At 23.6% G+C, this 20,347-nt stretch overlaps 2 protein-coding genes and 2 non-coding genes across 5 annotated transcripts in view; 2 read left to right on the top strand and 2 right to left on the bottom strand.

The window, feature by feature from the left end:
- Positions 1-523: 523 nt before the first annotated feature.
- On the bottom strand, positions 524-2,731 carry LOC107994217 (GATOR2 complex protein WDR24). 2 transcript variants are annotated; one of them, XM_017051005.3, is made up of 4 exons: positions 1,222-2,731; positions 1,110-1,142; positions 872-1,035; positions 524-782 (listed from the first exon to the last, which is right to left on the bottom strand). In XM_017051005.3, the coding sequence occupies exons 1-4, from the start codon at positions 2,327-2,329 to the stop codon at positions 633-635; spliced, it is 1,455 nt and encodes a 484-aa protein (XP_016906494.1). In that variant the 5' UTR covers positions 2,330-2,731; the 3' UTR covers positions 524-632. The 2 variants fall into 2 exon arrangements, with proteins under 2 accessions (XP_016906494.1, XP_028521256.1); XM_028665455.2 differs by having other exon boundaries at positions 872-1,032.
- A 340-nt stretch (positions 2,732-3,071) lies between these two features.
- LOC114577305 (5S ribosomal RNA) lies at positions 3,072-3,190 on the top strand. Its single transcript, XR_003697288.1, has one exon. It is a non-coding gene; the product is annotated as a 5S ribosomal RNA (ribosomal RNA).
- Positions 3,191-4,032: 842 nt separating this feature from the next.
- Positions 4,033-4,104, top strand: Trnad-guc (transfer RNA aspartic acid (anticodon GUC)). The gene has a single exon. It is a non-coding gene; the product is annotated as a tRNA-Asp (tRNA).
- Positions 4,105-13,077: 8,973 nt separating this feature from the next.
- Positions 13,078-20,347, bottom strand: part of LOC107996409 (muscarinic acetylcholine receptor gar-2) — a 59,395-nt gene continuing 52,125 nt past the window's right edge. Inside the window, exon 5 of the mRNA XM_017054440.3 lies at positions 13,078-20,207. Within this exon, the coding sequence (XP_016909929.2) occupies positions 17,935-20,207 (2,273 nt within the window). The 3' untranslated portion in view covers positions 13,078-17,934. The remainder of the gene's footprint in view (positions 20,208-20,347) is intronic.

Genomic DNA, 20,347 nt, shown 5'->3' with positions numbered 1-20,347 from the left:
AAAATTATAAAATAAATTTTAATTTCCGATTTTTAAAAAAAATAAATAATAATATTAAATAATATAATGAATCTTAAATTATAAAGCACAAATATAAAATTATATATATCTAATTGAACAAAATTATAATATATTTAAATTTCAAATTACATTTTTAAAAACAAGTTAAATTAAACTTTGTTTTTGTCAATACCTCTGTAGTAATAATAAAATAAATGTTTTATTGTAATAATTATAATGTATATTATAATATTTTTATGAAATGAAAAAAATTCTAAGAATTATAATAAAATCACAATAAAAATATATATACGCTAAAAATAAATTACACGTAATATATAAACAATGAATAAATTGCTAATAATATTAAAAGCTCACTGGAAACAATAGTTACTAAGTAAATTAAGCAAACTGAATTTAAAAGTAAGCAAAAGCGCTTTAGCTATTATAATTTAAAATTAAGTATTATATTATTTGCTAATATATCTAATTTAATAATATTTAATGAAATATTAACAAATAATTAATTTGTTAAAAATAAATTCATATTATAATGGAAGTATACACGAATACAAAATAATATGTTACACGCGTGCTATTATACAGTAGCTTTAAAATATTTGATACATGCATTAGTATATAACATGGGTAACATTTGCATTACATTGTGATGTAACTGCTTCTTCTAATGTACAATCCAATTTACGATAATTAGCAGTGCTTGGTCGTCGTCTAGCGCGACTATTTCGTGATCTTCGTCCTTCTACTATAATAGCAATTATCTGTAATATTAAAATATTAAACTGTAAAATATCAAAAATAGAAATGAATAATTGAAGTTTTATAAATGAGAGAAAAAATACTTATTTACTTTTTGTTTATGTTGGTAAACAAAATATGCAACTACAAAGATTAAAGAAAGTGCAGTTAAGTAAGTAAGAAAATGAGATTCTTCATCTGTTCTTATAGGATGATATTGAGGTATTGAGATATCTTTTTGCTCAGATGGTTCAGGTATACCTTGATCTTGATCTGCTGACATAAAAATACATTAAATATAAATATATATCAAAAATTATAAAATTTTTTTTTATTAAATTATTTTTTACCAGCATCAGATTGGTCAGAACCATCATTTATATCTAAAAAAAAAATTTTAATTTAAATACAGTAAATTATATATTAAAGTAACAATTAAAGAAAACATGAATTAAATAATACCATCAGATAATTTTTCATTTTGCTTAATGCTAGCAAAATTTTCATGATCTTCAGTATTATCTGATATTGTACTTGTTTTATAATCATCATTTATATTATTCATATTTTTTTCAATTCCGTTACTTATAGTATTTATTCTATTGTTTTCATTTTTTTTTAAATCTTCATCATTTTTAGATAATGTTTTTAAATTTATATCTTTATCATTTTTATCATTCTTAAGTTCTGCGTCATTATTATTATCATTATTATCAGGCTTTTTATGTAGCATTGGTTCTGAATTTTCAAAAATATGACCTGTAGCACTTAATTCTTTTGTATTTAAATTTAAATTTGTTTTTTCAAAATCAGATGTTGTTGTAGTAAATTCAACAAATTCAGTTTGGGATTCTTGTTCTAATCCAATATTTTTCACATTAGATGTTGTTTTATATTTATTATCAATATCTCCTTTTGTTTCATTAGAAGTTTCATTTAATGCTGGAAAATTTTGTTTTATATCTATACTAGGTTTTTTGTCAATTTTATTTTCAGATTTTTTTCCAACATCTTGTATTTTATCAATACTTTTGCTCCATGATAATATTGCGCAAAGTGGAACAAATTTTCCTGACAAATTAAAACATGCGCCATTACATACATGAGAATTATTAAAACGTACATGTGATAATAATGGATCCAACTTTTTATATGCAAATTTAATATCTTTAATATTTTTACAGAAATTTGTCTGATCATTTTCATTCTCTTTAGGGAAATATTGTTGAATATTTGAATAGAAAGTAGTATAATTCAATTGATTTTGCAATTTAACTTGACAAACTTTATACAATGTATCATAAAATATCAAACATAAAAAATTTCGTATATTCGAATATATCATATCATATTGCGCAATTACATATTCTCCATCAGGATATGTTACATTATGACAATCCGCTGTAATATTATTTTCGTATAAAATTGTCGGCATTTTACATAATTCACTGTCATTTTTTATTACATCTATAATACTTTGTGTACTTAATACGTTTGACACCTTTATAAAATAAAGAAAAAAAGTAAAAATGCCAAAACTAAAAGCTGAACGAGTTATGTAGTTTTTCATTATTCTTTTATCCTTTAAATTAATGTTTTATATAACTCTTAATTTTTCAACTAATTGTTTTAATATGTGATATGAATACTGTATATTATTTTTTGAGGTTTTAATGAACATAACCTTCCACAGTCTAATTTATTTAACATAGACCCAACTATAGAATTTTACATACACGCCATCTTTCGTCTGATTGATTATACATAACCTTAAAAAACTATCTTAATTTTTATATTTATTCAAATGTTTTTATTTTATATACTATATAAAAATCTTATAAACAATAATATAATAATAAACATTGTCTGTTTTATCATTATTATTATTTTATATAAAATATATTAGAAATATATAAGCACAGACAAGATGAAGAATAGATCTGTCACTTTATGAGATTTTTCCTTCCTTATGAGTATTCCTTCTTCTAAATTACCAATTATATGAGAAAAAGTGATTTTGATATATTATTTATTAGATACGTAAACTATAATAATAAATTTAGAAATTACATATTCAAAACATTAAAATTGCAATAAACATGCAATTAAAAAATTTTATAAAATGTAAATAAAATCAATATAAATTTAAATATATATACATATAGACATGATAGTCGAAATATAATAAATAAAAAAATTAAAAAATCATTTTATTTATAAATGCAAAACTACTGCAATTCAGTAGATAGATTTTTTCATTATTTTTATCTTATATTGAATCCCTTTTAAATCATACACATTAAGAATATGTTACCAACGACCATACCACGTAGGGCATACTGGTTCTCGTCCGATCACCAAAGTCAAGCTACGTTGGGCACGGTTAGTACTTGGATGGGTGACCGCTTGGGAACACCGTGTGTTGTTGGTATTTTTTTACTTTTATTTTATTATAAATTCTTATATAAATAATTTTTTTTTCAATTAATATTTTTCCCTTATTTATTATTTATTTATTTATCATTTCTTTAATTTTACGGTTATAAGCTATATTTTCATATTATATATATATTTTTTTTATAATAATTTGAATCTATTTACTATATATATAAAAAACCATATATGAAATTTATACATGGGCAAAAAAACAATATTCCAACACAATTTAACAGATAGAAAATAAATTAAAATCTAATTCATTCACATAGTTCAGAGAATAGAATATATATTTAAATTTTAATTATAATACATGCTATTCTAAAAAAAATGGTATTGCATTCCTCGTTCATTATTTTATTCAAAGGATAATGCAAATCAAAATTCTATAATTTATTTTTATAACTTTTTAATAACTAATATCTTAATCTAGTACTATAACATGGTTTAATATTTGCTGAAACAACGAAAAAATTACAATTTCGCCTTTGAGATAAAGTATTGAGATCTAATTTTATCAAACTAATAAGAAATTATTATAGATAAAAATCATTTACATCATTTGTTTCTATTAAAACTATTATTATTATTTCTATTAAAACTAATTTTATTCGAAAAACATTATTGTAAAATTTTAAGCATTAATTTTTAAACATTTAATTTTCTTCATTGCGCTATATATATATGCTCTATCATATTTTATAAAAATTATAAAAATTAATTATAAATCGGTTACTGTTTAGCATAGATTTAAGTATAATAATAATAGTCAAATAGTAGCGATTATAACTAAATTACAATTATAATATTAGTTTAGCAAATCTAACACATATAGATTCCTCGGTAGTATAGTGGTCAGTATCCCCGCCTGTCACGCGGGAGACCGGGGTTCGATTCCCCGCCGGGGAGAATTTAAATTTTTACAATTTTTCTTTTTTTTTTATATTATTATTATTATTATATATTAATATCCTGTAATTACGTCTTATTTATAAATATTATTTATGCGTAACAAACGCATTATATTGCAAAACTATAGGAAAAACTAGTAAAACAAATAAAATTCTTAATCAGTTAGCTCTTTGCAAACAATATATTCATAAAATCAAATTAAAAATAAATTAAAAAAATCACATTACAAGTATATGTATGTGCAAAGGAAAGTTTCTCTTTAATTTTGTTTCTTTTCTTCTTAACAGTATGTTTTTCGTTCAGTTATATGTGCATTTTTGTACTGCGAAATTTGTTAAATTTAATTTTTAATATTCAAATTTAAATTATAAACAATTAGTTTTGTAGTTATTTCGCAATAACAAATATAAAAATTAATTTTTGATGATAAAAACAAAAAAAATAAAAAATGACTAGCATACGAACAATAAATCATTTTACATATAGATAATAACCTCAAAAAATAACCAAAAAAAATATCCGATATTAGATAGTTATAAAATGAAAAATAGACATGTGAAATCTAATTTTAGTGTTCTAATTATTAATATTAATTAAAAGAAAGAAATGAAAGGGAGAATTTTTTAAAAAATTAATAATAGAAAATTAGAAAATTAGAAAATTGTTAACAAAATGGAAAATTTATACATTTTATTTATGTGTCATTTGTTAAAAATTTTTGAATGATAAATTCTAGATTAACAAAATGTGCATCATTTCATTATCTGACTCAAACAAAATGAATAATATGAATGAATATTTTCAATTCACTACGTCTTTTCTTTCTGAATTATACGTTAATTAACTTTATTATCCAGTTTTTTCTAGAATTTAGATTTTGATTTTGTTTTTAAATTCTCATTTTCATTATCGATTCTTTATCGATTATTATTTTATTACTATTCAATAAAAATTATTTTTTTTAAATATAATCTTTTATTAATTTGTTTCCTTTATTCTTTCGTAAAATTTTATTTTGATTATACCCACGTGAGATTAAATTATACATATAATAATAATATTACAATTTTAATATAAAATTGTATCATTGTTTTATTCAATATTAGATAATATTTACAAGTTAGTTTCAAATTCCTTTTTAAAAATAAATATTTTCATGTTATTATTAATTTCATATTATTATAATAATATAATCTTAAATTCTTATCACATAATTTCAATATACTTGATATCCGCTTTTCAATATTCTAGTAATGCAAAATAATTTTTAAATCATTACATATTATTATTATACAATTTTAATTTTTTTTTAAATATTTTGAATTTTGGCGCTAATTTAGCTATCTTAAAAAATGGAAATTATCAAGAATAACAAATATAAATTTCTACTTATATATTCCAAAAGAAATTCTTATTTATATACTTAAGACTGTTTCAAGAGAATCATAGTTTTCTGAAATTAAAATTTAGAATTTTAAATCAGAAAGTCAATTAAGGGTTTGAAATTCAAAAACTTAAAATTTCTTCATAAAAATTGAAGATGGAACAATATATTACTATTTATATTAAAAATTCATTGTGGGAAAATCATTTTGCTTTTTAAAAAACTGAATATGTGAAATATTAAAAGGAATATGTCATATAAAAGGCTGAGATATAAAATATTACATGTAATAAAATATAAAAAATATCAATAATTAGGCTATATAAATAAGAAATATAATTAACTATGTAAATGAACTATATAATAATATGAAATTTAATGAAAGACACAAGACACAAGATAATTTAAAATTGCATTAACTGAGTTGAAATTGGCATAAAATTTTATATTGTATAAATCAGAAAAATTTTGAGTATGCAATTTTTCACATAGTGAATGTTTACAGGACATTGGAAATAAAAAAAATATTGTTTGAAAAAAAATGACACAAAAGATATAGAAATACAAAAAAAAAGCATGATATTCTATGAATGATATTCTTTAATATTCTTCTCTCTTAAAGCAGGCAGATTTTTTTACATGTTAAATCAGATATATTATATTAATATATATTATTATAATAAATAAAATATTATTTTAGCAGTTTTTAAATAAATAATATAATATTTATAATAATATAAATAAATAATATTGTTAAAGGAAATATAACAACTACCAAAATAAAATATTTGCAGATAGAAATATTTATAGCAGAAATTTAAAAAATGAATAACACAATAAATATAATCTTTATTATCTTATTAGATAAAATAAATAAAAAAGTAGAATAATAAAAATATAATGTAAAATTTGATTATCAAAACTAATTTGTATAATATTGTATAATATTAATAACATGATTAATATTTAATGATTTATATTTGGAAACATCATATGTTAATAACATTTCTTTTTATTTTTTATTTTTATCATTATGTTTTTGTTTAAAATATTTATTTATTTTATGCAGATAATATTTCAATATCTAATATATTATTAATATATTTTTATTTTATTATTTTTACGTATCTCTTTTGAATCTTATATATTAATATTGAATATTAATTATATTAAATTAAATTATATTAAATTAATTAATATTAAAATTAATTAATATTAATATTGAAAACTTAACTTATTAACCAATTGTAATTTCATATAAGATTTAAATGGAATCATTAGATTCCATTTAAACATAAAAAATAAAATATATTGTTATTGTTAAAAAATAATAATATAAAAAATAATTATATACTTTTATTTTATTTAATAACTTAAAAATATAATAATTTAAATAATAATAAAATTTCTTATATTTTTGTATATGTATATAATTTCACTTAAAAAATTAAATGTGATAATAATAAATTATTTCAAAATTTTCATCAATTAATTTACTTTAATTTACTTTTAAGTAAAATCAAATTAAAAAAAATATGTACACCAGTAAAGAATATTTGTATGTAGTATAATGGAAAACAAAATTAAATTTTAGAATTGAAAATCAAAATATTAAAATTAATGTTAGTGAATTATAGAAATATTTGAACACTAGTTAGACTTTGATACTTATATTTACCATAAATATAAATAAAATAAAAAATGCAATATATTGAAATATAGAATAAGCTATACTTAGTTATAAATAGTTATACTAAAGAATAAAAATATTTTGGCATAATATAAATTATTTAATATATTTATTATTATTTAATATATATTTAAAATAATATTGAAAAAACATGAATTTTCATATTATAAAAAATTAATAATTATAAAATTTGTTATAATAATTATAAATTATATAGTTATAAAAATTATAATTATAAATATTATAAATTATAAATTTTATTAAACTCTAATGAAAATAATAAATTCTATTTTATATGACTTATTTATTAATTTCTATTAATTTGTGATACAAATATTTTTGTAGCTTTACTTTTTTGAAAATTTACTTTCTTTTAATATTTAAATAATACTTTATACTTTATAATTAAAGATTTTTTATTTTATATTTATTTATTTTAGATATAGATATAGAATTTAATATTTAATTAATATCTTTTATTATATTTAAAAATATTAATAAAATTAAGAAAAGCAAATTTACTGATTTAGTGATTATTAATATTAAAAGTTGATATTGTTCAATAAATATAGAAAACTTTTAGTTTAATAAATTAAATTTTATTTAATTAAAAAATAATTCTGATATAAATAATTATTTTAATCCAATATAATCAATATTATTTTAATTTAATTTAAGGTTAACCATTTCAATAATATTATATTAAAAAAATTATAAAATAAAAATAGATTAGTTAAATAAGAAATTGTAAGAACAATTATTTGTTTAGCAATAGAGCAATTCAAACTAAAATAATATAAATAAAAGTTTTATTATTAATAAAATAAAATATTTTACTTTTATTTTATAAATGTATAAATCTTATAAATGTCTTCATAATTTCCAAAATATTAAATTAACTATAAAATTTTATATTGTTTCGTGTAACTTTCAATTGACAATTAGTTTTATAAAATATAAAATTTTTAAAAAATATAGTATTAATTAAAAGCAATAATATACATATTTTCTATATATATATATATATATAGAAAACATAATTAAAGAAACAATTGAAACAATTAAAGAAATAAAACAATCAAATCAATGAACATTGCATGCAAACCAATATTTTTACGTTTTCAGAAATCACATTTCAACATAAACAAAATACTATATATATCATTATTTAAAAAACTTCATTCGCGCTTTTTCTCCAATCCTTCGTCTTTATTCTCAAGAATTGAAATATATAATTTTTTATTACAATTTATATATATAAATATTGTAAAAAAATTCTTATTATTTTTTTAATATAAACAATTTTTCGCATTTAAAAATATTAAAACATTAATTATCTAATATTTTATATTAATTAAAAATATAATAAATAGCATATATAAATGCAATATACTGTTTATATCATTCTAAAATGATAATCAATACGAGAATGAAATATGACAAGTAAATATCGTTCTGATGATTTTTTGTTAGTGAAAGTTTTTTTTACGTCGAATTATATTTATAATTAAATATGAATATATATATATATATCATATAACATAAATGCTATATCTTTTCTATAAGATATAGAGAAAAAAATGAATGCTTAATTCTTAAGAATGTTTTAATATTAAATTTAAATATTTTTGATATCTTAATAATTTTATTGTAATAAGATCATAAATTTTCTTGTTTATATATGATATATTTTATAAAATAAAAAATATTTTATATTTTATTAATCAAAAAAAGTTTTATGCATAATTTTGTATGAGATTTTGATTGGAAAACGAATTCAATTATCATAGTCAATTAGAAATCTATTTGAATCTTGTTGAAACAATTTCATTGTGCAGATTATCATATTTATTTTCAAAAATCATCATGACACTATGTTTTTCATTAAAGGTATGATAATTCAAAAAATACTTATTTAAATATTATTTATTTAATATTTTTATTACTATTCTATTATTCTTTATAGATCTTTAAGAATATTTTTAAATATTTTTATATCTAATACTTTATTGTATATTATTTTAATAAAATCAAAATAAAAGAAAATCAAAAACAAATTATTGTTTCTTTGATTATCTATTTAATTACTAATATTTTTTATAACATAAATAAACTTTGAAATATAAATTTTTAAGACAAAATATAATTAATTATTGCTTCATTTTAATATAATTTGTTTTATATATTTTTATATATTTTTATATATTTTTTTTATTTACATTTCATATCATAAATAATAATATTTGATTCATTTTAATAAAGATAAATATATTATTTATATTATTTTTTTTATTGAATTATTAATAATAAATTATATTTGATGCTTACACATATAATTAATATATATTATATAAGGTATTAATATATATCATATAAGGTATTATATAAGGTATTAATATGCAAGATGTTAAAATGAAAAAAAAAGATATTCAAAAATAAATTTTATATATACATCTTTTTATTATCTTTCAATATCTATTATATTTATTATTTTCCATTAAAGATAACAAAAATAAAGAAAATGTTTCTTTCTATGGTATTTAATGTTATTAAAATAAGTAATTTAATTATTGTAAATTTATGTTTCTTAATATAGTACATTTATAAATTTATTACAATTTAATAATAAGAATAATAAAATATTAAAATAGAATAAGTACTTATTTTCATTATTTATAAAAAAATTGTGCAATAAAAACAAAGAATCTTATTAAAGGTTTAACATTTTTTTATTATTATAGCTATTTACATGCTGATTTAATGATTAATATGTATTCTATTCAATGAATTCTTTTCCTCATTATCACATACTAAAAATATATTTAATGAAAGTACAATAATATAGAACAATAAATAATAAGGAAAAATTTGATTTAAATAACATTCTTTTCGTTGTTTATAAATGAAAAATTTGTGTGAATGATATTAATTGTTTGAATAAAAACTATTTTTATTACTTAAACTTATTTAAACTTAATCATTGTTTGAAATAAAAATTTCTTTTTGAAAATTATTAGAGTTGTTATAGTATTTAAAATAATCAATGATAAAGATTGTGAATATTATACATAATAGTTTTTTTACAATTATAATTATATCACATTATTCACTTTATTATAATTCTTTCTGTATATATTTTTTATTTATATTGAATAATTGGATACATTATCATCCTCCATAATTGATATATATTGTTACAGCTGCATGCACAATAATAAATAACAAAAAAAAAAATTAATACTATTTAACTATAACTATGTCATTGTAATTCTGTTAACTATTTTATTTATATGGTATGAGCTGCCAATATCGAGTCGTTCACCATTATATCGGTAATCAACTTTATATTTTGAAAAATAGTAAGCCATATATATACAGAGTGCAATTTATGGCAATTTTTACGAAAATTGATATTTCATATAATATAATGAGATTACATTTAAAATAAAAATAATATAATGATTATTGTTTTAAGAATTTATTTTTAAAAATATAGTAAATTTATATTTTTCATTTATAATTATTCATGCTTCAGAATTCATCTCTAAGAATTTTGCCTTTAAAAATTATAATATTCCAAAACAAAAATAAATTATTTCTTTATTTTCATTCAATATTATAATTTTTTATTGCACTATGTATACACATATAAATGTCACTCTAATAAATTTTCTTATTTAAAATATAATGTAATTTTTTTTATAAGAATTCAGCATATTAATATGCTTTATGTATACATATAGCATCTGAATGTTGTGCAGCTGTATGTTATTAATAATTTTACAGCGCTTATTAAGTAGACGCGTCCATTTTTATTTTTTTTCCCTTTATTTTTTATTTCAATATGTAACATATATTCACACACTTTATTACATTATTGACTGTCGCTAATAAGAACAGTTTTTCTCTATGACACAATTCTCCTCTACCAAAACTACTTTCAGACATGTGACATTTAAGCACTTCTATCATATTAATGACGCTTTATAATATTAATTTTTAAGTTTTAATATAATTTATTTATTTGGACTTGCCTTTCATGTATTATTAGCGAGGTTTTGGAAAAGTCTATTAATATTTTAAAGATATATTTACATTTGACAAAAAGTTTGCTTAATATTTTTTAAAACAAAATTTTTTTTTAACAAGTAGAAAACTAGTTCCAAAGGATGATAATAAGCGTTATATTTCGTTGTAATATAACTTTTCATAAAATAATATTTATATCAGAAGAAAAAATTATGACATTCAGAAACATTAAATAATGTTTATTATATATAATTGAAAGTTAAAATGTCAAATGCAAATATATTTTAACTTATATATTGTAACAATTCACATTACTGATTGACGAAGTGTAAGAAGTTTTTAATATTTTCAATTTTTATCTTAATATGCACATAGCTTGCGATAATGTATTTGTTGATAAAATTATATTATTTTTTCATATCTTTTTCTTAATTAACCCTTAAAAGCTAATTGATCTACATTTTTATAATATAATTATATATTTTATAAATATACTATATATTTGAATAAAAATGATTTCTTTTTTTTTTTGTTTTAAAAAACTTTTATCAAATTTACAAAAAAAGAAAGAAAAATTTTTAACGAAGATTTAATCAAAATTTAATATATTTTGAACAATATTGTTAGCTCTTAAGGGTTGTTCAGATTGTCCAGCGAGAGCACGTGCAGTATTGTCTAGAATTTAATTACAACGAAATATTTTTTCATTGATCCCATGATAGACAAGGATGTCCATAAAAGTACATTATATTTTCTTTTGTCTTATAGCAGATCAGTTTCTTATTTTTATATATAATTAAATATAAATTAAAAAAATGATTAAAAATCATAAATAAAATATTATGTAATAATTTTATAATAATATCGATGAATTATATTTTCATGAATGTGATAATGATTAATTTTTTTAATATTTAAATATACTTTTGTCTTAAAAATAAAAAAAATAAGAAATAATTACATGTCTCTTACTAACTAATTTTAAATAAAACTAATATTACATTTACTAATATACTTTTATCTTAAAAATAAAAAAAATAAGAAATAATTACATGTCTCTTATTAACTAATTTTAAATAAAACTAATATTACATTTCTTCTATTTTCATACATTAATACAAAAAAATATAAACATATGCTTAATTTTATGCTAATATTTTATATAAAATACTAGTATATAAGAAATGAATAAAATTTGATAAATTTATGATTTCTGAAAATAATACTTGAAAAAATGTGTACAATCTACAGTAAAAATTTCATATAATAGATGATTCTCTTGATTCTTATCAAGAATTGAGTATAAATATTTTAAAAAGAGCTTAATAATTAAAATGGAATAAATAGTAAATTATTTTAACAGTCAAAAAGTCTTAAAGAACTTATTAAATATTATTAAATATTCTCATAATATAATCAGCCTTGTCAGTCAATAAATTGTGTGTCAAAAAAAAGATATAAATTAAAATTCTATTTGATTTCAATAGAACTAAAAATATAAAATAATATAAATATATGTTATATACAAATTGTTTACAAAAGATTACACTAGATATAAAGATTAAATAGTTTATATCAATTTCGACACATTTCATTACTATTAGTTGCACCTTATAAGATAAAGATTTGTGTAAAAATTTCTATAAATATTAAATTATGTAAAATATAAATTTGAATCATCTAAAATAATAAAATAATTAAATTTTTATCTTTTTGTTTAGAATTATCGTATTAATGTTATTAAAATATTTTTGACATAAACCAATAATACATATGTTTATTTTTTAAATTAATATTTAATAACTCGTAATAATTTATCGAATTACAAATTCTTACTATTTAAAACTGAGTATTATGTTTAATTTTTCATTTTAATTGTTACAGTATTTATCATAATTTTCTTAAAGAAGAAAAAGGAAAGATATCATCTTTTCAATTGATTTAAAACAATTTTATTATTTTGCAAAAATTTTATTATTTTAAAATTTTGCAAAAATTTTATTATTTTAAAATTTTTGCAAAATATAAAAAAATCTAAAAAAATTTGCATAATATAAAATAAAGTATTATGTTAAATTATCAAATAAAAAAAATAAATGATATATGTATATAATCTAAGCAAAAGACAAAAGATACAATATCTTATAAAATATCAGTTTTCATTCAGTAATATGATTTTTAATAGCGAATCAAAAAACCGATCCGCAGCATGACTCTCGTATTTTTATTTGTATACTGTGTTTTGAGGTAGAAAGAGTGAAATTCATCAGGAGATATCGCGAGCCATTGTAATGAATCGAGCACTTGTACGCTCATAAACGAACGTCTTAATTGATCTTCAATCTCTTTTAATTGAGACTAAACGTGGAGTTTTTTTTTTTTCTTTTTTTCGACTCATTTTCCCAACGCCTTATAGCTCATTAACGTTTCCCTCCTCCTTCCCCACCCTTTTTTTCGTTCTTAATGACTCTGCTTCATTGGTAGGCGTTAACGAAGAATACTATGGCGATGAAAGCTTCGGCACACAGAAAGAAATGCAGAGAGCGCGAATATTCATTTTCTCCACGGCAAACGTCTAGTTATCATCTAGGCTTCATGCTTATTTTCTTCTTATTCGTTCAACATTAACTTTAATTCTTTCTAGCTCTATTACGCTTAATTTCTATTAATCCGTTCTATTATTATACGCTATATTTTTTTTATGTATATGCTACTGTGATGTAGCTTATAAGCAATTATTTATTTAGCGTGTTTTGTTTTTAACACAACAATTGTTCTTAGAATTGGAGACGTCAGCTGTTTGGAAGCGAGTATATTAACTATTATGCAAACATCGAACTTTTAGGTAATTACCGTTTTGTACAAAAGTCTTAAATGATTTATAATATAATCCTTTTATACTCTTTTATTACTTTTTGTATTTAATATTAATATATTTTGTACATGTATTAAAAATATTAATGCTTAAACAAGTGGAAATAACTGTTAGCAATTTTAATTTTAGTTCAAGATTAGTATCTTTAAAGTTATAATTATTTGCATTGAATATGTGATGATCGTTTGTCAATTGATAACAAGCTATTTTAATAATTTGAATAGAAATTCTACGTTATTCTGAAATGAAATTTCAAATGTTAGGTCATTTCGAATGACCAAATTATCAAGAAAACAATAAAATTAAGAGTTATGTATGTTTATGTTTTCTTTTCTTTTTTTTCTTTTTCTTTATTATATTACTTATTATATTACTTATTATATTAAAGTTAAACAAATGCAATTTAGTAATTTTAATTTTGCAAAATAAAAATGTTATTATAAGTATTGAAAAGTTTATTATTATATAAAAACTAGACAATTGATACAAAATTGGTTAGAATGTTATTGTCAAAAAAATAAAATGAAATAAATTATTTATATTAATTAGAATATATAAACGAGATATAAGTATAATTATATATAATTTATATAATAAAATTTATAAAATAATTCATCATAACATACATTCATGATACATATATTTATATTAATGTATAAATATATTTTTCAATAATTTATATTACAAACATCCAAGACTTTTGCACGGTATTACACATTCTTCTTTTGGAAGATAGATTTTCGATTTATTGATTATTTAATTCCTTTTGTTGTATACGTATCATATGCTAATCATATATTTCGAGTTTCTGAAAAAATTGACATTTTAATGTATGCTATTCACTTCCATTTTTCATCCTGAAATTTCTATTTATATATATATCTTTTAATATAATATATTACTATTTTTCCAGAAATTTTTAATTTGGAAGAGAAAAATGATTTTACACATTTTTATGTTAATGTCATACTATATATAATATTCTAGATTGGACAATTCTAATAATTTATATTCAACATCCTCTTTTTTCGATTTATTTCTTTTCATGAAGCAATGTAATTTTCTTTAAACAACATATGTATGTTATATGTTATTATATAACAGATTTGTGAAGAAGATCAGGAATAATTATAAATAAAATTTATAAAAAATCACTAGTGTATAAGAAATAAATAATTATAGATATGATATAAATATAAATAGGATGACTTGGTATTGGCAGTGAATTTCGAAAAACGTTGACAAAATATCAATAATTAAAAATGAATTAACGTAATATTTTATAAATTATAATTTTTATAATTTTTTCTTATTTTGTTTTTTTTTTAATCAGGATGTAATATAATTAGAAAATCGCGTTTCTAAATTTCGTTTCACATGAAATTGAGTTCATGCCAATTACGTATAATGGTTCATAATAACGATTGATAAATACATTTAACCATTCTGAATCATTTAGAATGATTCATCTTTACATAGTAATTTATAATTGTTAACATCACCAATATGAAAATTATATTTTTACGAGCAAATTGTAGTTTACGTAAATTACCGTGCGAGATAATTGCGTGTTTGTATTTTTGTAAAAAAGGTACAAACTCTTGAAAATGATTAAATCATGGGAAATATAAATATTGCCAGTTTTCTATCACTCAATATGCAATATTGCATAAAAGCTATTTTATAAAAGTAACTTCACAACGTACGTATTTACGAAGAAGAGCGAAAAATATTGATCTTGACATTTGATTTTGTCGTATTTCAATCATTTTCTTCGTGTAAGAGATTCATAATTCCATTGATGAATGGTAACTGTGGTTTTATGTAAAATTCTTGTCGTACGGTATAGTCGTTATTTAAAAATATATCCCTCGCAAAACATGACATTTTGGAAAGGGATTTGGATAATGTTTTCTTTATTAATTAGTGATTGTATTGGAAAAGCTCGATTAATAGTATCAAAGTTGTACATCGTTATTGGATTAGTCTCGTGAGATTAAAATTTAAATGTTTCGACAGTATCTTTAAAAAATATGTTTTTTTTTTTAATAAAAAGCATACTCAGTCAAAATGTTAATCTATTGCATTATAAAATCTATGGAAATTCACGAAAGTCTATTTTATCACGAAATAAATGTTGATAAATAATTAATATTTGCGTCTAAGGAAGATTAATGAAAACATGTAGCTATGAATGAATGAAACATTTATACAAACGTGTATAATTGTAACTCGTACATCACTTATTACCACGAATATTTTACGAATGAATTAATAACACTGGTATACAATTATTTTAGATTTTAACTATTATATTTTATTATATTTATTGCATGTTATATCAATTGATAAGAATATTTCATTATTTTTTAGGTAATTATTTATAAAAAAATATCTCCATCTGATTTTTTAATATACTGTCATCATGCTGAATTGTATTATGACAATTAAAGTGAATTAAGAAAATTAGTAAAAATCATTAAATTGTCAAATAAATTTTTATTCAATTTTTTTGGATTTGAGTTAGATAGAGTTAAATTAATAACTTTTTAATAAACAACAGATAGACAAGTATTCAAAAATCATCGAGATCGAGAATGGTATGTTTTTACAAATATTTACTAATTTAAATTTTTTCTGATATTTCATAATTCTTTGTATTTCATATTTTATTATATATAAATATTACATATATATAATTTCTGAAACATACGAATAAAAATATTTTACTATTTTTTGTATCCTCTTGATGATATATTGCATTGTTATTTTTTGTTTTTTTTTTTTTTTTTTTACCAAGACTAAAATTTTTCCTCGCATGATTTCTATGTTGAATAAAATCTAAAATGAATTGTACCAGTGTTATCGACGAGTATTCAAAAACTCCTTTCGTCGGAATTGGATTTCGGTATAAGTGTTCCAATGTGATGTTTGAAAGCAAACATTATCGATTAGAAATCCATGGACGCTCGTTCACGAGGACAGCACCAAATGTAACTGAATTCGGAGAAAGAAGGCCCGTGTATCAGTAGGCCACCCCAAGGCAGTGTGTACATGGATAATAAAATCCTTGACTCTTTGGTACTTCTTCGAAACGAGGCATCTCGATCTGGTTCGTTGCTCGTAAAAAATATTTGTCTATCGTTGAAGAGATGAAACCATAATCCGCGTTTTTAAAGGCTCGTGCAACGGTGTAATGGCCACGTACGATTGGCGAAAATTAATTAAAGCTTTTTGTTCATTCTTGTCTCGAAAAAACTGTTCATTCCGATGCGAAGTGATTTTTTATCGATGTCTTTCTATTCTAATCTTATTCATTCCTCTTGTTTTCTTTCTATCCGACGAACGATTCGATCGTTCAATTAAACCTAATAGACTTACGTGTGTACCTAATATCCTTTCTTCAAAGAATATTTCAACTTGATGTTTTCACGTTCATCGAAGCACTTATCGTAAAGCGATTATTATTGTAATAACGCACAGTTATCTAAATACTACAAATACGTTACGTTTCTTCTCTACATTTTGCTTTTTTTGCTTTTTTAATGCTTTCCTGCACGGAATTTAACAAATATTCATACATATACATTATGTACATCCGAGTCTAAAACTACACCAACGCATCCTATTACTATATACACGAAGCACACGGTACTTTTTTTTGTGCCTGCGTTTAAAGCGCAAGTCATCCTACTAATGTTATTGTCCAATTTGACCATTAAGCAATGGCGTTTAAATATTAATTCGGTATTTAATTACGGAAGGCCTTATTCACCTTATTTCCAAGCATATTTATTTCTTTTTTTCTTTTTTATTTATTCCTCTGCTGGCATCGAATCCCTTCTTCTTTTACGTCATGTGCAGATCACCTTTCAATATTCTCGTAAAAGTCTTCTTGAATTGCTGGTTGGCCAATGCGTAACAAAACGGGTTGATGGGGCTGTTTGTGTAACACAAGAAATACGAGAACATAAACAGATGCTCGTTGGTGCACGGTTTGTTCGTACAAAAACCCTCCACTAGCGCCAAAATGTGATACGGTGTCCAACAAGCGACGAATGCGCCTAAAATGAAAGATATCGTCCTGAAAGCTTTCCGAGCCCTGTTCTCGGTCCGTGATTTTTGCCTGCTCAACAAAGGATCTCTCCTCTGCGTTTTCGTCTTCAAACGTTTCCCAATCGTCTTCACGAAGTCCTTCCTCGAGCCACCTTCCTCGCTGCCCCGCGTGTCCCTCTTCTTCGACTGTTTCTTCGCGTCTTGCTCGTTTCCCGTCGTCCCAGAAATCGTGGGCACCATGCTACCGCTGGAGGACGAATTCTGCGGAGGATTAATCCTCGCTTCTTGATCAGAGTACTGATTCGTCCCGTTCTTCTTTTCCACCGAGTGCGTGCTGACGATCGTTGTCACCGGTTGCTGCTTCGCGTCCTTCGCTTTCACGCTCACCTCCGTGTGCACTTTGCTCACCGTCGGCGATGTCTGAGAAGCGACGTTCGACTTTTGCGTGATGAACACGCGGGGAGGATGCGTTTGACTGGAGGCGTTCGACATTATCGGTTGGCTCTGCTTGCTCTGTCCGCCCCCCGCCGATTGCTGATTGCTCACTTGCTGGGCCGTGGCTCTGATCAATGCTGCCTGCAGCAAGCTGGTGTTGGACGAGGTAGGGATATTCCCTAGGATGGGCGACGAGGGGGCGCTCGAAAGGGGATTCGCCAGGCTGTAGGAGAAGGAAGACGATGGACTCTCGTAAGATGGGCTGGGCAATATGACCGAACTTTCGTCCATGTACCTCAAATCTCCCCCGTCCAATCCTGTCAGAATATCGAAAGTACCTGCTGTCCCGTGGGACGACACGACCAACGACTTGGGTCTGTCCGTGGACGAGGACGTGGATGGGCTGTCGGACACTTGGGGGCTGCTTTGAAACTGCGTAGGCGGTGGTATGATGTTCTGTTGGCTTCCGCTGATCGAACGAGCGGGGTGAGTGGGTGGTGACGTCTCGGTGGAAGTGAGCGGTCGTTGATGAGGAGTCGCATCCCCGTTGCAGTGAGACTGTTCAGGTGTCAACGTTTGACTGCTCGACCTGTCGGGTTCCAGCACATTGTCCGTGTCCAAGAGGCTCGACTCTTGTATCTTCGGCAACGTTTGAGCTTTCTGCGTGGCCATGTCGCACATCGAACCGGCCGCCACGGGGAGGAGGAGCTTCTTCGATGCTTGCACGTTCAGATCGGTCTTGGCCAGAACGATTCCGTTCAAGTGGCCGTTAGTGGAGAAAACTGGGAGGGCGCCGGTCTGCACGACCAGACCGGCTAAGGAGGATCGTTTCCTGATGCTGGCGAGCTGTTGAGCAGCAGGGCCCATCGTGCTCTCCTCGTCCGAATCGAACGCTGGGCTACTACTCCGTTCAGATTTTTCCGTCTCCGTCGGGGCCACGCTTCCACCGATTTGTTTCTCCGTCGAGTCGGTCACGCCGGTGGTTCCTGAAGTCTTTGAGGAAGTCTTCTGCCCTGAACCGTCACCAGCCCCCTCCTCGTCACCCGACGCGCTTAGCTTTGGTTTGTCCTGGCTCAAAAGGGTGCTTTGCGTCTTCGACATTCCTATACCAGCCGCCCGACCCGCCATGCCGGACATCGCGCCCGCGCTGAGGGCAACCATCGATTGCATCTTCCTCTGTTTGGCCTCGCTCTTTTTCTGCATGTCGTAAGCAGTCTTATATATACCGCCGTACAGGATGAAAAGAACAACGAGCGTGGTCCAATAGTAACCGATTATCAAAGCGGTGTTGAAAACGGGATCTTTGAGGAATTGAACGGTGCATTGGCCGGGATCTAGGTCCCTGTAACCGATAAAATGCTCCCAGCCGAAGATACTGATGAAGAAGAGCAAGGCCGGTATAATCCAGGTGATCGTAACCATCCAGATTACGCGATTTTTCGTGCGCCAGCTGCGATATTGGGCTGCTATTTTCACCGAACAAAATCGATCAATTGTGATCAATAATACCGTGTACTGGGATACCAGGCATACCGTGTAATCTACGGACAGCCATAAATCGCAGAGCAAAGGTCCAAGATTCCAATATCCCATCAGAATGTAGACCGTGTAGAATGGCATGGATACAGTTCCTGTTATAACAAACGTCGTGCATCACGATTAGGGTTAATTTAAGTTAACGGGATATTAGTTGTCATGCTATGCAATTGATTTATTGTTAAGAAAATGAAAAAATTGCAAGAATACGAAATGTTAATTCGATGTTAATGCG

This window comes from Apis cerana, linkage group LG9 (assembly GCF_029169275.1).
Source record: "Apis cerana isolate GH-2021 linkage group LG9, AcerK_1.0, whole genome shotgun sequence".
NCBI lineage: Eukaryota > Metazoa > Arthropoda > Insecta > Hymenoptera > Apidae > Apis > Apis cerana.
Note: the sequence above shows the minus strand (reverse complement) of the source record. Positions and strands in the feature narration are given on the sequence as shown.

Coding starts and splice junctions, on each gene's coding strand:
- LOC107994217 (XM_017051005.3), bottom strand. CDS start 2,329: ATGAAAAACTACATAACTCGTTCAGCTTTTAGTTTTGGCATTTTTACT. Junction 1,036..1,109: donor TTCTGACCAATCTGATGCTG/GTAAAAAATAAT, acceptor TTTTTATGTCAG/CAGATCAAGATCAAGGTATA. Junction 783..871: donor TTTACCAACATAAACAAAAA/GTAAATAAGTAT, acceptor TTAATATTACAG/ATAATTGCTATTATAGTAGA.